Source organism: Oncorhynchus keta, chromosome 36, assembly GCF_023373465.1.
Source record: "Oncorhynchus keta strain PuntledgeMale-10-30-2019 chromosome 36, Oket_V2, whole genome shotgun sequence".
Classification (NCBI taxonomy): Eukaryota; Metazoa; Chordata; class Actinopteri; order Salmoniformes; family Salmonidae; genus Oncorhynchus; species Oncorhynchus keta.
The window spans coordinates 27,307,579-27,327,276 of NC_068456.1; the positions used below are offsets into that span (position 1 = coordinate 27,307,579).

Below are 19,698 nucleotides of genomic sequence, written 5' to 3' on the forward strand. Positions count from 1 at the left end.
TTGATGGATAGGTACTGTAGAACAACACCTACCATATATGTTGATGGATAGGTACTGTAGAACAACACCTACCATATATGTTGATGGATAGGTACTGTAGAACAACACCTACCATATCTGTTGATGGATAGGTACTGTAGAACAACACCTACCACATCTGTTGATGGATAGGTACTGTAGAACAACACCTACCATATCTGTTGATGGATAGGTACTGTAGAACAACACCTACCACATCTGTTGATGGATAGGTACTGCAGAACAACACCTACCATATCTGTTGATGGATAGGTACTGTAGAACAACACCTACCATATCTGTTGATGGATAGGTACTGTAGAACAACACCTACCACATCTGTTGATGGATAGGTACTGTAGAACAACACCTACCACATCTGTTGATGGATAGGTACTGTAGAACAACACCTACCACATCTGTTGATGGATAGGTACTGTAGAACAACACCTACCACATCTGTTGATGGATAGGTACTGCAGAACAACACCTACCATATCTGTTGATGGATAGGTACTGTAGAACAACACCTACTACATCTGTTGATGGATAGGTACTGTAGAACAACACCTACCATATATGTTGATGGATAGGTACTGTAGAACAACACCTACCATATCTGTTGATGGATAGGTACTGTAGAACAACACCTACCACATCTGTTAATGGATAGGTACTGCAGAACAACACCTACCACATCTGTTGATGGATAGGTACTGTAGAACAACACCTACCATATATGTTGATGGATAGGTACTGTAGAACAACACCTACTATATATGTTGATGGATAGGTACTGTAGAACAACACCTACCATATATGTTGATGGATAGGTACTGTAGAACAACACCTACCATATCTGTTGATGGATAGGTACTGTAGAACAACACCTACCATATCTGTTGATGGATAGGTACTGTAGAACAACACCTACCATTTCTGTTGATGGATAGGTACTGTAGAACAACACCTACCATATATGTTGATGGATAGGTACTGTAGAACAACACCTACCATATATGTTGATGGATAGGTACTGTAGAACAACACCTACCATATATGTTGATGTATAGGTACTGTAGAATAACACCTACCATATATGTTGATGGATAGGTACTGTAGAACAACACCTACCATATATGATGATGGATAGGTACTGTAGAACAACACCTACTATATATGTTGATGGATAGGTACTGTAGAACAACACCTACTATATATGTTGATGGATAGGTACTGTAGAACAACACCTACCATATATGTTGATGGATAGGTACTGTAGAACAACACCTACCATATATGTTGATGGATAGGTACTGTAGAACAACACCTACCATATCTGTTGATGGATAGGTACTGTAGAACAACACCTACCACATCTGTTGATGGATAGGTACTGTAGAACAACACCTACCATATCTGTTGATGGATAGGTACTGTAGAACAACACCTACCACATCTGTTGATGGATAGGTACTGCAGAACAACACCTACCATATCTGTTGATGGATAGGTACTGTAGAACAACACCTACCATATCTGTTGATGGATAGGTACTGTAGAACAACACCTACCACATCTGTTGATGGATAGGTACTGCAGAACAACACCTACCATATCTGTTGATGGATAGGTACTGTAGAACAACACCTACCACATCTGTTGATGGATAGGTACTGTAGAACAACACCTACCACATCTGTTGATGGATAGGTACTGTAGAACAACACCTACCACATCTGTTGATGGATAGGTACTGTAGAACAACACCTACCACATCTGTTGATGGATAGGTACTGCAGAACAACACCTAACATATCTGTTGATGGATAGGTACTGTAGAACAACACCTACTACATCTGTTGATGGATAGGTACTGTAGAACAACACCTACCATATATGTTGATGGATAGGTACTGTAGAACAACACCTACCATATCTGTTGATGGATAGGTACTGTAGAACAACACCTACCATATCTGTTGATGGATAGGTACTGTAGAACAACACCTACCATATATGTTGATGGATAGGTACTGTAGAACAACACCTACCACATCTGTTAATGGATAGGTACTGCAGAACAACACCTACCACATCTGTTGATGGATAGGTACTGTAGAACAACACCTACCATATATGTTGATGGATAGGGACTGTAGAACAACACCTACTATATATGTTGATGTATAGGTACTGTAGAAGAACACCTACCATATATGTTGATGGATAGGTACTGTAGAACAACACCTACCATATATGTTGATGGATAGGTACTGTAGAACAACACCTACTATATATGTTGATGGATAGGTACTGTAGAACAACACCTACCATATATGTTGATGGATAGGTACTGTAGAACAACACCTACCATATATGTTGATGGATAGGTACTGTAGAACAACACCTACCATATATGTTGATGGATAGGTACTGTAGAACAACACCTACCACATCTGTTGGTGGATAGGTACTGTAGAACAACACCTACCATATCTGTTGATGGATAGGTACTGTAGAACAACACCTACCACATCTGTTGATGGATAGGTACTGCAGAACAACACCTACCATATCTGTTGATGGATAGGTACTGTAGAACAACACCTACCACATCTGTTGATGGATAGGTACTGCAGAACAACACCTACCATATCTGTTGATGGATAGGTACTGTAGAACAACACCTACCACATCTGTTGATGGATAGGTACTGTAGAACAACACCTACCACATCTGTTGATGGATAGGTACTGTAGAACAACACCTACCACATCTGTTGATGGATAGGTACTGTAGAACAACACCTACCACATCTGTTGATGGATAGGTACTGCAGAACAACACCTACCATATCTGTTGATGGATAGGTACTGTAGAACAACACCTACTACATCTGTTGATGGATAGGTACTGTAGAACAACACCTACCATATATGTTGATGGATAGGTACTGTAGAACAACACCTACCATATCTGTTGATGGATAGGTACTGTAGAACAACACCTACCATATATGTTGATGGATAGGTACTGTAGAACAACACCTACCACATCTGTTAATGGATAGGTACTGCAGAACAACACCTACCACATCTGTTGATGGATAGGTACTGTAGAACAACACCTACCATATATGTTGATGGATAGGGACTGTAGAACAACACCTACTATATATGTTGATGGATAGGTACTGTAGAACAACACCTACCATATATGTTGATGGATAGGTACTGTAGAACAACACCTACCATATATGTTGATGGATAGGTACTGTAGAACAACACCTACCATATCTGTTGATGGATAGGTACTGTAGAACAACACCTACCATTTCTGTTGATGGATAGGTACTGCAGAACAACACCTACCACATCTGTTGATGGATAGGTACTGTAGAACAACACCTACTACATCTGTTGATGGATAGGTACTCTAGAACAACACCTACCATTTCTGTTGATGGATAGGTACTGTAGAACAACACCTACTACATCTGTTGATGGATAGGTACTGTAGAACAACACCTACTACATCTGTTGATGGATAGGTACTGTAGAACAACACCTACCATATATGTTGATGGATAGGTACTGTAGAACAACACCTACCATATCTGTTGATGGATAGGTACTGTAGAACAACACCTACCATATATGTTGATGGATAGGTACTGTAGAACAACACCTACCACATCTGTTAATGGATAGGTACTGTAGAACAACACCTACCACATCTGTTGATGGATAGGTACTGTAGAACAACACCTACCACATCTGTTGATGGATAGGTACTGTAGAACAACACCTACCACATCTGTTTATGGATAGGTACTGTAGAACAACACCTACATCTGTTGATGGATAGGTACTGTAGAACAACACCTACCACATCTGTTGATGGATAGGTACTGCAGAACAACACCTACCATATCTGTTGATGGATAGGTACTGAACAACACCTACCACATCTGTTGATGGATAGGTAGTAGAACAATACCTACCACATCTGTTGATGGATAGGTACTGTAGAACAACACCTACCACATCTGTTGATGGATAGGTACTGTAGAACAACACCTACCACATCTGTTGATGGATAGGTACTGCAGAACAACACCTAACATATCTGTTGATGGATAGGTACTGTAGAACAACACCTACTACATCTGTTGATGGATAGGTACTGTAGAACAACACCTACCTGTTGATGGATGGGTACTGTAGAACAACACCTACCATATCTGTTGATGGATAGGTACTGTAGAACAACACCTACCATATATGTTGATGGATAGGTACTGTAGAACAACACCTACCACATCTGTTAATGGATAGGTACTGCAGAACAACACCTACCACATCTGTTGATGGATAGGTACTGTAGAACAACACCTACCATATGTTGATGGATAGGGACTGTAGAACAACACCTACTATATATGTTGATGGATAGGTACTGTAGAACAACACCTACATATATGTTGATGGATAGGTACTAGAACAACACCTACCATATATGTTGATGGATAGGTACTGTAGAACAACACCTACCATATCTGTTGATGGATAGGTACTGTAGAACAACACCTACCATTTCTGTTGATGGATAGGTACTGCAGAACAACACCTACCACATCTGTTGATGGATAGGTACTGTAGAACAACACCTACTATCTGTTGATGGATAGGTACTCTAGAACAACACCTACCATTTCTGTTGATGGATAGGTACTGTAGAACAACACCTACTACATCTGTTGATGGATAGGTACTGTAGAACAACACCTACTACATCTGTTGATGGATAGGTACTGTAGAACAACACCTACCATATATGTTGATGGATAGGTACTGTAGAACAACACCTACCATATCTGTTGATGGATAGGTACTGTAGAACAACACCTACCATATATGTTGATGGATAGGTACTGTAGAACAACACCTACCACATCTGTTAATGGATAGGTACTGTAGAACAACACCTACCACATCTGTTGATGGATAGGTACTGTAGAACAACACCTACCACATCTGTTTATGGATAGGTACTGTAGAACAACACCTACCACATCTGTTGATGGATAGGTACTGTAGAACAACACCTACCATATCTGTTGATGGATAGGTACTGTAGAACAACACCTACCATATATGTTGATGGAGAGGTACTGTAGAACAACACCTACCATATATGTTGATGGATAGGTACTGTAGAACAACACCTACCATATATGTTGATGGATAGGTATTGTAGCACAACACCTACCATATATGTTGATGGATAGGTACTGTAGAACAACACCTACCATATATGTTGATGGATAGGTACTGTAGAACAACACCTACTACATCTGTTGATGGATAGGTACTGTAGAACAACACCTACTACATCTGTTGATGGATAGGTACTGTAGAACAACACCTACTACATCTGTTGATGGATAGGTACTGTAGAACAACACCTACCACATATGTTGATGGATAGGTACTGTAGAACAACACCTACCACATATGTTGATGGATAGGTACTGTAGAACAACACCTACCATATATGTTGATGGATAGGTACTGTAGAACAACACCTACTATATATGTTGATGGATAGGTACTGCAGAACAACACCTACCATATATGTTGATGGATAGGTACTGTAGAACAACACCTACCACATCTGTTGATGGATAGGTACTGTAGAACAACACCTACCACATCTGTTGATGGATAGGTACTGTAGAACAACACCTACCACATCTGTTGATGGATAGGTACTGCAGAACAACACCTACCATATCTGTTGATGGATAGGTACTGTAGAACAACACCTACTACATCTGTTGATGGATAGGTACTGTAGAACAACACCTACCATATATGTTGATGGATAGGTACTGTAGAACAACACCTACCATATCTGTTGATGGATAGGTACTGTAGAACAACACCTACCACATCTGTTAATGGATAGGTACTGCAGAACAACACCTACCACATCTGTTGATGGATAGGTACTGTAGAACAACACCTACCATATATGTTGATGGATAGGTACTGTAGAACAACACCTACTATATATGTTGATGGATAGGTACTGTAGAACAACACCTACCATATATGTTGATGGATAGGTACTGTAGAACAACACCTACCATATCTGTTGATGGATAGGTACTGTAGAACAACACCTACCATATCTGTTGATGGATAGGTACTGTAGAACAACACCTACCATTTCTGTTGATGGATAGGTACTGCAGAACAACACCTACCACATCTGTTTATGGATAGGTACTGTAGAACAACACCTACCACATCTGTTAATGGATAGGTACTGTAGAACAACACCTACCATATCTGTTGATGGATAGGTACTGTAGAACAACACCTACCATATATGTTGATGGAGAGGTACTGTAGAACAACACCTACCATATATGTTGATGGACAGGTACTGTAGCACAACACCTACCATATATGTTGATGGATAGGTACTGTAGAACAACACCTACCATATATGTTGATGGATAGGTACTGTAGAACAACACCTACTACATCTGTTGATGGATAGGTACTGTAGAACAACACCTACTACATCTGTTGATGGATAGGTACTGTAGAACAACACCTACTACATCTGTTGATGGATAGGTACTGTAGAACAACACCTACCACATATGTTGATGGATAGTTACTGTAGAACAACACCTACCACATATGTTGATGGATAGGTACTGTAGAACAACACCTACCATATATGTTGATGGATAGGTACTGTAGAACAACACCTACTATATATGTTGATGGATAGGTACTGAAGAACAACACCTACCATATATGTTGATGGATAGGTACTGTAGAACAACACCTACCACATCTGTTGATGGATAGGTACTGTAGAACAACACCTACCACATCTGTTGATGGATAGGTACTGTAGAACAACACCTACCATATATGTTGATGGATAGGTACTGTAGAACAACACCTACCACATCTGTTGATGGATAGGTACTGTAGAACAACACCTACCACATCTGTTGATGGATAGGTACTGTAGAACAACACCTACCACATCTGTTGATGGATAGGTACTGTAGAACAACACCTACCACATCTGTTGATGGATAGGTACTGCAGAACAACACCTACCATATCTGTTGATGGATAGGTACTGTAGAACAACACCTACTACATCTGTTGATGGATAGGTACTGTAGAACAACACCTACCACATCTGTTAATGGATAGGTACTGCAGAACAACACCTACCACATCTGTTGATGGATAGGTACTGTAGAACAACACCTACCATATATGTTGATGGATAGGTACTGTAGAACAACACCTACTATATATGTTGATGGATAGGTACTGTAGAACAACACCTACCATATATGTTGATGGATAGGTACTGTAGAACAACACCTACCATATCTGTTGATGGATAGGTACTGTAGAACAACACCTACCATATCTGTTGATGGATAGGTACTGTAGAACAACACCTACCATATCTGTTGATGGATAGGTACTGTAGAACAACACCTACCATATATGTCGATGGATAGGTACTGTAGAACAACACCTTCCATATCTGTTGATGGATAGGTACTGTAGAACAACACCTACCATATATGTTGATGGATAGGTACTGTAGAACAACACCTACCATATCTGTTGATGGATAGGTACTGTAGAACAACACCTACCATTTCTGTTGATGGATAGGTACTGCAGAACAACACCTACCACATCTGTTGATGGATAGGTACTGTAGAACAACACCTACCACATATGTTGATGGATAGGTACTGTAGAACAACACCTACCATATATGTTGATGGATAGGTACTGTAGAACAACACCTACTATATATGTTGATGGATAGGTACTGCAGAACAACACCTACCATATATGTTGATGGATAGGTACTGTAGAACAACACCTACCACATCTGTTGATGGATAGGTACTGTAGAACAACACCTACCACATCTGTTGATGGATAGGTACTGTAGAACAACACCTACCACATCTGTTGATGGATAGGTACTGCAGAACAACACCTACCATATCTGTTGATGGATAGGTACTGTAGAACAACACCTACTACATCTGTTGATGGATAGGTACTGTAGAACAACACCTACCATATATGTTGATGGATAGGTACTGTAGAACAACACCTACCATATCTGTTGATGGATAGGTACTGTAGAACAACACCTACCACATCTGTTAATGGATAGGTACTGCAGAACAACACCTACCACATCTGTTGATGGATAGGTACTGTAGAACAACACCTACATATATGTTGATGGATAGGTACTGTAGAACAACACCTACTATATATGTTGATGGATAGGTACTGTAGAACAACACCTACCATATATGTTGATGGATAGGTACTGTAGAACAACACCTACCATATCTGTTGATGGATAGGTACTGTAGAACAACACCTACCATATCTGTTGATGGATAGGTACTGTAGAACAACACCTACCATTTCTGTTGATGGATAGGTACTGTAGAACAACACCTACCATATATGTTGATGGATAGGTACTGTAGAACAACACCTACCATATATGTTGATGGATAGGTACTGTAGAACAACACCTACCATATATGTTGATGGATAGGTACTGTAGAACAACACCTACCATATCTGTTGATGGATAGGTACTGTAGAACAACACCTACCATATCTGTTGATGGATAGGTACTGTAGAACAACACCTACCACATCTGTTAATGGATAGGTAACAACACCTACCATATCTGTTGATGGATAGGTACTGTAGAACAACACCTACCATATATGTTGATGGAGAGGTACTGTAGAACAACACCTACCATATATGTTGATGGACAGGTACTGTAGCACAACACCTACCATATATGTTGATGGATAGGTACTGTAGAACAACACCTACCATATATGTTGATGGATAGGTACTGTAGAACAACACCTACTACATCTGTTGATGGATAGGTACTGTAGAACAACACCTACTACATCTGTTGATGGATAGGTACTGTAGAACAACACCTACTACATCTGTTGATGGATAGGTACTGTAGAACAACACCTACCACATATGTTGATGGATAGTTACTGTAGAACAACACCTACCACATATGTTGATGGATAGGTACTGTAGAACAACACCTACCATATATGTTGATGGATAGGTACTGTAGAACAACACCTACTATATATGTTGATGGATAGGTACTGAAGAACAACACCTACCATATATGTTGATGGATAGGTACTGTAGAACAACACCTACCACATCTGTTGATGGATAGGTACTGTAGAACAACACCTACCACATCTGTTGATGGATAGGTACTGTAGAACAACACCTACCATATATGTTGATGGATAGGTACTGTAGAACAACACCTACCACATCTGTTGATGGATAGGTACTGTAGAACAACACCTACCACATCTGTTGATGGATAGGTACTGTAGAACAACACCTACCACATCTGTTGATGGATAGGTACTGTAGAACAACACCTACCACATCTGTTGATGGATAGGTAGCAGTATCTGTTGATGGATAGGTACTGTAGAACAACACCTACCACATCTGTTGATGGATAGGTACTGTAGAACAACACCTACCACATCTGTTAATGGATATGCAGAACAACACCTACCACATCTGTTGATGGATAGGTACTGTAGAACAACACCTACCATATATGTTGATGGATAGGTACTGTAGAACACCTACTATATATGTTGATGGATAGGTACTGTAGAACAACACCTACCATATATGTTGATGGATAGGTACTGTAGAACAACATATCTGTTGATGGATAGGTACTGTAGAACAACATCTATATCTGTTGATGGATAGGTATGGAACAACACCTACCATATATGTCGATGGATAGGTACTGTAGAACAACACCTTCCATATCTGTTGATGGATAGGTACTGTAGAACAACACCTACCATATATGTTGATGGATAGGTACTGTAGAACAACACCCATATCTGTTGATGGATAGGTACTGTAGAACAACACCTACCATTTCTGTTGATGGATAGGTACTGCAGAACAACACCTACCACATCAACACCTACCACATATGTTGATGGATAGGTACTGTAGAACAACACCTACCATATATGTTGATGGATAGGTACTGTAGAACAACACCTACTATATATGTTGATGGATAGGTACTGCAGAACAACACCTACCATATATGTTGATGGATAGGTACTGTAGAACAACACCTACCACATCTGTTGATGGATAGGTACTGTAGAACAACACCTACCACATCTGTTGATGGAACCACATCTGTTGATGGATAGGTACTGCAGAACAACACCTACCATATCTGTTGATGGATAGGTACTGTAGAACAACACCTACTACATCTGTTGATGGATAGGTACTGTAGAACAACACCTACCATATATGTTGATGGATAGGTACTGTAGAACAACACCTACCATATCTGTTGATGGATAGGTACTGTAGAACAACACCTACCACATCTGTTAATGGATAGGTACTGCAGAACAACACCTACCACATCTGTTGATGGATAGGTACTGTAGAACAACACCTACCATATATGTTGATGGATAGGTACTGTAGAACAACACCTACTATATATGTTGATGGATAGGTACTGTAGAACAACACCTACCATATATGTTGATGGATAGGTACTGTAGAACAACACCTACCATATCTGTTGATGGATAGGTACTAGAACAACACCTATATCTGTTGATGGATAGGTACTGTAGAACAACACCTACCATTTCTGTTGATGGATAGGTACTGCAGAACAACACCTACCACATCTGTTGATGGATAGAACAACACCTACCACATCTGTTAATGGATAGGTACTGTAGAACAACACCTACCATATCTGTTGATGGATAGGTACTGTAGAACAACACCTACCATATATGTTGATGGAGAGGTAGTAGAACAACACCTACCATATATGTTGATGGACAGGTACTGTAGCACACACCTACCCTACAACACCTACCATATATGTTGATGGATAGGTACTGTAGAACAACACCTACTACATCTGTTGATGGATAGGTACTGTAGAACAACACCTACTACATCTGTTGATGGATAGGTACTGTAGAACAACACCTACTACATCTGTTGATGGATAGGTACTGTAGAACAACACCTACCACATATGTTGATGGATAGTTACTGTAGAACAACACCTACCACATATGTTGATGGATAGGTACTGTAGAACAACACCTACCATATATGTTGATGGATAGGTACTGTAGAACAACACCTACTATATATGTTGATGGATAGGTACTGCAGAACAACACCTACCATATATGTTGATGGATAGGTACTGTAGAACAACACCTACCACATCTGTTGATGGATAGGTACTGTAGAACAACACCTACCACATCTGTTGATGGATAGGTACTGTAGAACAACACCTACCACATCTGTTGATGGATAGGTACTGCAGAACAACACCTACCATATCTGTTGATGGATAGGTACTGTAGAACAACACCTACTACATCTGTTGATGGATAGGTACTGTAGAACAACACCTACCATATATGTCGATGGATGGATAGGTATCTGTTAGAACAACACCTATCTGTTGATGGATAGGTACTGTAGAACAACACCTACCATATATGTTGATGGATAGGTACTGTAGAACAACACCTACCACATCTGTTAATGGATAGGTACTGCAGAACAACACCTACCACATCTGTTGATGGATAGGTACTGTAGAACAACACCTACCATATATGTTGATGGATAGGTACTGTAGAACAACACCTACCATATATGTTGATGGATAGGTACTGTAGAACAACACCTACCATATATGTTGATGGATAGGTACTGTAGAACAACACCTACTATATATGTTGATGGATAGGTACTGTAGAACAACACCTACCATATATGTTGATGGATAGGTACTGTAGAACAACACCTACCATATATGTTGATGGATAGGTACTGTAGAACAACACCTACCATATCTGTTGATGGATAGGTACTGTAGAACAACACCTACCATTTCTGTTGATGGATAGGTACTGCAGAACAACACCTACCACATCTGTTGATGGATAGGTACTGTAGAACAACACCTACTACATCTGTTGATGGATAGGTACTGTAGAACAACACCTACTACATCTGTTGATGGATAGGTACTGTAGAACAACACCTACCATATATGTTGATGGATAGGTACTGTAGAACAACACCTACCATATATGTTGATGGATAGGTACTGTAGAACAACACCTACCACATCTGTTAATGGATAGGTACTGTAGAACAACACCTACCACATCTGTTGATGGATAGGTACTGTAGAACAACACCTACCACATCTGTTGATGGATAGGTACTGTAGAACAACACCTACCATATATGTTGATGGATAGGTACTGTAGAACAACACCTACCATATATGTTGATGGATAGGTACTGTAGAACAACACCTACTATATATGTTGATGATAGGTACTGTAGAACAACACCTACCACATCTGTTGATGGATAGGTACTGTAGAACAACACCTACCATATATGTTGATGGATAGGTACTGTATAACAACACCTACCATATATGTTGATGGATAGGTACTGTAGAACAACACCTACTACATCTGTTGATGGATAGGTACTGTAGAACAACACCTACCACATCTGTTGATGGATAGGTACTGCAGAACAACACCTACCACATCTGTTGATGGATAGGTACTGTAGAACAACACCTACCACATCTGTTGATGGATAGGTACTGTAGAACAACACCTACCACATCTGTTGATGGATAGGTACTGTAGAACAACACCTACCACATCTGTTGATGGATAGGTACTGTAGAACAACACCTACCATATATGTTGATGGATAGGTACTGTAGAACAACACCTACTACATATGTTGATGGATAGGTACTGTAGAACAACACCTACCATATATGTTGATGGATAGGTACTGTAGAACAACACCTACCATATATGTTGATGGATAGGTACTGTAGAACAACACCTACCATATATGTTGATGGATAGGTACTGTAGAACAACACCTACCATATATGTTGATGGATAGGTACTGTATCCCTACACTGGATGTTAATAACTATCGTTCAACTCAGTTAACTATGTGGGACAACATGTGGCTATTTTCCTCAAGAAATCAAATCTGCTTCATGCTTTGTTTGCTTGACATGCTACTTCTGGGTGTGGCAATACTGATGTCATGACAACCCTACAATACCGGTGTCATGACAATCCTACAGGGAGACGTAGATGACCACTCACCAGGATGACCTTCTCGATCTCTTTAGACGGACACCAGTGGAACATTCCTGTGGAGTCATACTGCTTCAAGTTCATGTCCATGTTCTCCATCTGCTCGTTCCCAGGGATTAGTAGAGGGTCATGCCTGCTGAGGGGACATGACACAGCAACCAACAGTATGAGCTGGGGACCACCATGGTCAAGTTGATGCTATTTGTTTTTTATGTCTTTTATTATTACCTAGGTTTGGTTGAAACCGAAAACGAATCACTCAATATCATGTCCTTCTCTAACCCTAGATGCCACAGCTACCCAGTCATCATAAAGTTTTTGAAGGATATTGGTAGCAGCAATGGGGACAGAGCAAGGCCTGAGTGTCCACTATGTCACCGCTGACAAAGAGAATGTAGCGCCAGTTTACGGCTTTTAGCCCCGCGCCCTCGCTCACGACACTGCCAACAGTAAAAGCTCCAACAGGACTTTAAATATTTCAGGAATTTGAACCAATCTCATTTTGCTTTCCCAACTGATGCCCATGAATGATTTATCATCAGCATGCGACCTGCAAACTGGCTGCGGCACAGCGACGCACCGCTGAGTGTTCTCAGCTGTAATGTTAACACTAACCATGGAAGAGCGGAGTGAAGCTTCTTCTCCTTATCAGACAGGGTGGTCGCATTCTGATTACATGTAAAAAGTAGGATAATAATTAATACACCTGTTTAGACTAATGTTAGTGCTGGGCCAGAACAAATGTGCACCCCATAGGGGTCCCCCAAGATTGAGAAGCACGGAATCAGAGTGTTTGAGCTGAGAGCCAGGGGCCGGACTACAAAGGCTTCCCTCTGATGTCGACCATGGGTCTACAGGGAATTCGCTCCCTCTGTCTGTATCACCTCAGAAACCCTTAATCTGGGGTCACACGATGCAACTGTCACGCAATCATTTCATAGCTTTTCTGATACACAAAACAACTCAACACGCAACAGCCAATCAAATTGAAGCTGCTTTAGTCATATCATTCCATATGGGTTGAGAATTTTAAACTCATCTAATGCCTTCTGCTGCATTAAAACGTGATTTCACAAATTATTTTTTCATCCAAACATTTGGTTATTGATTGAGGATCTATTTAGACAAAATGTTGGCTGTACAATTTAGCTAGCTAGCCAAAATGAAATTGCCAGCACTGTTCTAATCAAACTAACAAAGAGCTAACCAAGCTAGTAATGAACTAAGCTAACAACGAACTAGCTAGCTAACATCAATGAAGTTCATGTTGAACAATTTCAGTTGAAACTGGTAAGAGAGAGTTCTGGGTTCACTTAAGAAATACATTTATTGACTGCCAAAGCATGTACATTAACCTTTACTAGCCCTGATGCCAATATCTAATTATACAGCACTGACAGCTGTGTTGACATGACAACTGGGCCGGAGTTCAGAACCTTCGAATGGATCATGTGCTAAAAGCATTCATTTTGATTGGCTGTTACTTGCAACTACTTGCACAAAGTTTAAATAAAGAAGCAACTCTGCTGTAACACCAGCCTTACATGTTCACAAAGCTATTGTCTGCATCATTGCCCTATGTTATTGAAAGTAAGTAAGAACCCTTAGGATATCCTGAAAACTTGTTTTGTTTATTACTGTATTTTGTGTTCAAAACATGCACATTTATCGAAGACTTATGACACTAACAAATGAAAGAGCAGGGTAAGAAATGGCTTCATACAGCATCTTTGTGTTTCTTTTTGAGGGTGACATTGGCGTAACGTGTGAGAAAACATCATGGGTGTTTGACATATAGGACATCTCCTTCCATCACGCTCTCTCTGTTCCATCACAAGTGGCACTCTGTGTGACAAGTCTCTCTGATGCTCCTACATTTGGCATTCATTTCATTGCAAGAAATAACACATCAAAAATGTGTAAATTAGTTCCATTCCTCTCTCTCTTTGTGTCTCTCTCTCTGTCTCTCCATCTCTGTCTGTATCTCCCTCCCTCTCTCTCTCCCTCCATCCCTCTCTGTCTGTATGGAGATAAATTAAATCAGTTGGTGCAGGTGTTAATAACTCTGACAGCATTTAGTGCTTTTACACCCTGGCTGAATATCTCATTCTGAGCCGCGTGTTGCGCCACTCTCCACAAGTCCCTGTCACTTCAATCAGAGCATGCGGGGGCTGACTGGTGCAGGAAGGCACCTCCTCCTCCACTGTCAAAGATGGCTAGCTTTCACACAACTGTCAGCGGTGACTGTTGTCTTCCTGTTTTCTCTCCTCCCTTCTCCTCTCCTCTCCCTCTCCTCCTCCCCTATTTCCTCTCATCTCCTCTCCCCTATTTCCTCTCCTCTCCTCTCTCTTGCCTATTTCCTCTCCTCTCCTCTCCTCTCTCTCCCCTATTTCCTCTCCTCTCCTCTCTCTCCCCTATTTCCTCTCCTCTCCTCTCTCCCCTATTTCCTCTCATTTCCTCTCTCTCCCCTATTTCCTATCATCTCCTCCTCTCCCCTATTTCCTCTCCTCTCTCATCTCCTCCTCTTCCCTATTTCCTCTCCTCTCCTCTCTCTCCCCTATTTCCTCTCCTCTCTCTCCCCTATTTCCTCTCATCTCCTCCTCTCCCCTATTTCCTCTCCTCTCCTCTCATCTCCTCCCCTCCCCTATTTCCTCTCATCTCCTCTCTCTCCCCTATTTCCTCTCCTCTCCTCTCTCTCCCCTATTTCCTCTCATCTCCTCCTCTCCCCTATTTCCTCTCCTCTCCTCTCATCTCCTCCCCTCCCCTATTTCCTCTCATCTCCTCTCTCTCCCCTATTTCCTCTCATCTCCTCTCTCTCCCCTTATTTCCTCTCCTCTCCTCTCTCTCCCCTATTTCCTCTCATCTCCTCTCCCCTATTTCCTCATCTCCTCTCTCTCCTTCTCTCCTCTATTTCCTCGCTCTCCCCTATTTCCTCTCCTCTCTCTCCCCCATTTCCTCTCTCTCCTCTATTTCCTCTCCTCTCTCTCCTCTTCTAATCTCCTCCTCTCCTTTTCATTCCTCACCTATTTTTCTCTCCTTTGCTCCTCCCCTCTCCCCTTCTCTCTCTCGTTCCTATACCCTAGAACCAATCAGGCGAACTGGAGGTTAACAGACGTGACACTTGTGTCCGCCACACCACGCCCAGGGGACATACGTGTGACGTCCTGAGTATAGCACAATTAGTCTCCTTACCCATCAAAAGGGTTAGAATGGTGTTCATTCCCGGACAGGAGCATGCCGTTCACGCGTGGAACAGAACGCTACGATGGTTATGGCGAACACAGCTCGTTCGCTCAATGACATGTCAGATTGGCGGATTGGGAAATTACTTTGTATTTACACGGGCTGAGCCGGCTCCCAGACTAACCGTTTCAGATATCAGATATCTAGCCAGTACAAAAACATATTTTGTAGAATATTAAACAAAACATTTAAATCAGCTAGAAAATCAACATGGTATCAAAAGAGAATTTACTGTGCATTGTAATATATTTGCATTTAATTGCCTTGCCTAAAGAAAAGGCCTATAGTTTCTGCCAAGTAAATTGTGGGTGAACCCAAACTGTACAATAAAGTAACCTAGGCAATAAAAGACAGCCCATAACAAAGGAGAATTTGCCCTCTTTCTCTCCCTCCCCTGTCTCTCCCTCTCTATACCCCCACTCCCTCTCCAACCGTCCCTCTCCAACCGTCCCTCTCCAACAGTCCCTCTCCAACCGTCCCTCTCCAACCGTCCCTCAGTGTATATTTCAAACATAGTTATTCCAGTGCATCGCTCAGCAGTCACTAGCTTGGGATGGGTATGCTCCCCCAATCCCTCTCCAGCAGGCTATGAAGGCAGCCTCTCGCTTTGAAAGTTCTCCCCATCATGCAAACTGACAAAAACATGCTTTTCAAAAACCCACAGCCAATCTGTTGATCATTATTTATTTACAGAGGCCTTCAGGCAGCAAGTCCTGTAAAAACCAGACTTGATATGGTATACACTCTCTCTCTCTCTGCTGTGTTTTTCCCCCTCCTTCCTTGTAGAGTAAAGTATCCCTACGGCTAGCTCAAACAATCACTTTTCATTGTGCATAAAATACACCTTGTAAAGCGTAAGTATTTAATATATATGGTATCATATATTGACAGGGGCTGTGGGGAGAGGAAGGGGCTGTGGTCGGCGCTGGGTAATTTGATGTTTTGCTGAGGGCTATGACTTGAAAAAGCCTACACCTAGAACAGAGGACCTGTCATCCGCAGCCCCAAGAGCCAGCCGAATACACAAGCACCCCTAAAGCAGAGAAACTTTGACACCGCTTTGAAGCATTTTCAAAACCAAGTAAATAACTCCTAAGAATTATTATCACTGTGAGATCAAAGCGGAGATGCAAATATTACACGGCAAATGGGGACCATCTCCTCAGCAGAGGAGAGAATGAGAGAGAGAGAAAAAATAAGGTTTTGTTAAGAAACAAAAACTAGCAGCCGTCTAAATTAGCAGCCATCTAAACTAGCAGCCGTCTAAACTAGCAGCCGTCTAAACTAGCAGCCATCTTAACTAGCAGCCGTCTAAACTAGCAGCCATCTTAACTAGCAGCCATCTTAACTAGCAGCCATCTAAACTAGCAGCCATCTAAACTAGCAGCCGTCTAAACTAGCAGCCGTCTTAACTAGCAGCCGTCTAAACTAGCAGCCATCTAAACTAGCAGCCATCTTAACTAGCAGCCGTCTAAATGAGCAGCCGTCTTAACTAGCAGCCGTCTTAACTAGCAGCCGTCTTAACTAGCAGACGTCTAAACTAGCAGCCATCTAAACTAGCAGTCATCTTAACTAGCAGCCATCTTAACTAGCAGCCATCTTAACTAGCAGCCGTCTAAACTAGCAGCCGTCTTAACTAGCAGACGTCTAAACTAGCAGCCGTCTAAACTAGCAGCCATCTTAACTAGCAGCCATCTAAACTAGCAGCCATCTTAACTAGCAGCCATCTAAACTAGCAGCCATCTTAACTAGCAACCATCTAAACTAGCAGCCATCTTAACTAGCAGCCATCTTAACTAGCAGCCATCTAAACTAGCAGCCATCTTAACAAGCAGCCGTCTAAACTAGCAGCCGTCTTAACTAGCAGCCGTCTTAACTAGCAGTTGTCTTAACTAGCAGTCGTCTTAACTAGCAGCCGTCTAAACTAGCAGCCATCTTAACTAGCAGCCATCTTAACTAGCAGCCATCTAAACTGGCAGCCATCTAAACTAGCAGCCATCTAAACTAGCAGCCATCTAAACTAGCAGCCGTCTAAACTAGCAGCCGTCTAAACTAGCAGCCGTCTTAACTAGCAGCCGTCTAAATGAGCAGCCATCTTAACTAGCAGCCGTCTTAACTAGCAGCCGTCTTAACTAGCAGCCGTCTAAACTAGCAGCCGTCTTAACTAGCAGACGTCTAAACTAGCAGCCATCTAAACTAGCAGCCATCTTAACAAGCAGCCGTCTAAACTAGCAGCCGTCTTAACTAGCAGCCGTCTTAACTAGCAGTTGTCTTAACTAGCAGCCGTCTTAACTAGCAGCCGTCTAAACTAGCAGCCGTCTTAACTAGCAGCCGTCTTAACTAGCAGCCATCTTAACTAGCAGCCATCTAAACTGGCAGCCATCTTAACTAGCAGCCATCTAAACTAGCAGCCATCTAAACTAGCAGCCGTCTTAACTAGCAGCCGTCTTAACTAGCAGCCGTCTTAACTAGCAGCCGTCTAAACTAGCAGCCGTCTTAACTAGCAGCCGTCTTAACTAGCAGTCGTCTAAACTAGCAGCCATCTAAACTAGCAGCCATCTTAACTAGCAGGCATCTTAACTAGCAGCCGTCTTAACTAGCAGCCGTCTAAACTAGCAGCCGTCTTAACTAGCAGCCATCTTAACTAGCAGCCATCTAAACTAGCAGCCATCTAAACTAGCAGCCATCTAAACTAGCAGCCATCTTAACTAGCAGCCATCTTAACTAGCAGCCATCTAAATTAGCAGCCATCTTAACTAGCAGCCATCTAAACTAGCAGCCGTTTTAACTAGCAGCCATCTTAACTAGCAGCCGTCTTAACTAGCAGCCGTCTAAACTAGCAGCCGTCTTAACTAGCAGCCATCTAAACTAGCAGCCATCTAAACTAGCAGCCATCTAAACTAGCAGCCATCTAAACTAGCAGCCATCTAAACTAGCAGCCATCTTAACTAGCAGCCATCTTAACTAGCAGCCATCTAAATTAGCAGCCATCTTAACTAGCAGCCATCTAAACTAGCAGCCGTCTTAACTAGCAGCCATCTTAACTAGCAGCCGTCTAAACTAGCAGCCGTCTAAACTA

General features: G+C 41.6%; 1 protein-coding gene across 8 annotated transcripts in view; it reads right to left on the reverse strand.

Moving 5' to 3' along the window:
- LOC118369425 (calcium-activated potassium channel subunit alpha-1) overlaps positions 1-19,698 on the reverse strand; it is a 388,748-nt gene that overhangs the window by 41,841 nt on the left and 327,209 nt on the right. For 5 of the 8 annotated variants that reach the window (XM_052498738.1, XM_052498744.1, XM_052498740.1 and 2 more), the window contains one exon: positions 13,386-13,509. In XM_052498738.1, coding sequence (XP_052354698.1) covers positions 13,386-13,509 — 124 coding nt within the window. Of the gene's footprint in view, positions 1-13,385; positions 13,513-19,698 lie in introns of all 8 variants that reach the window. The other 3 variants (XM_052498739.1, XM_052498737.1, XM_052498741.1) reach the window with 1 other exon arrangement.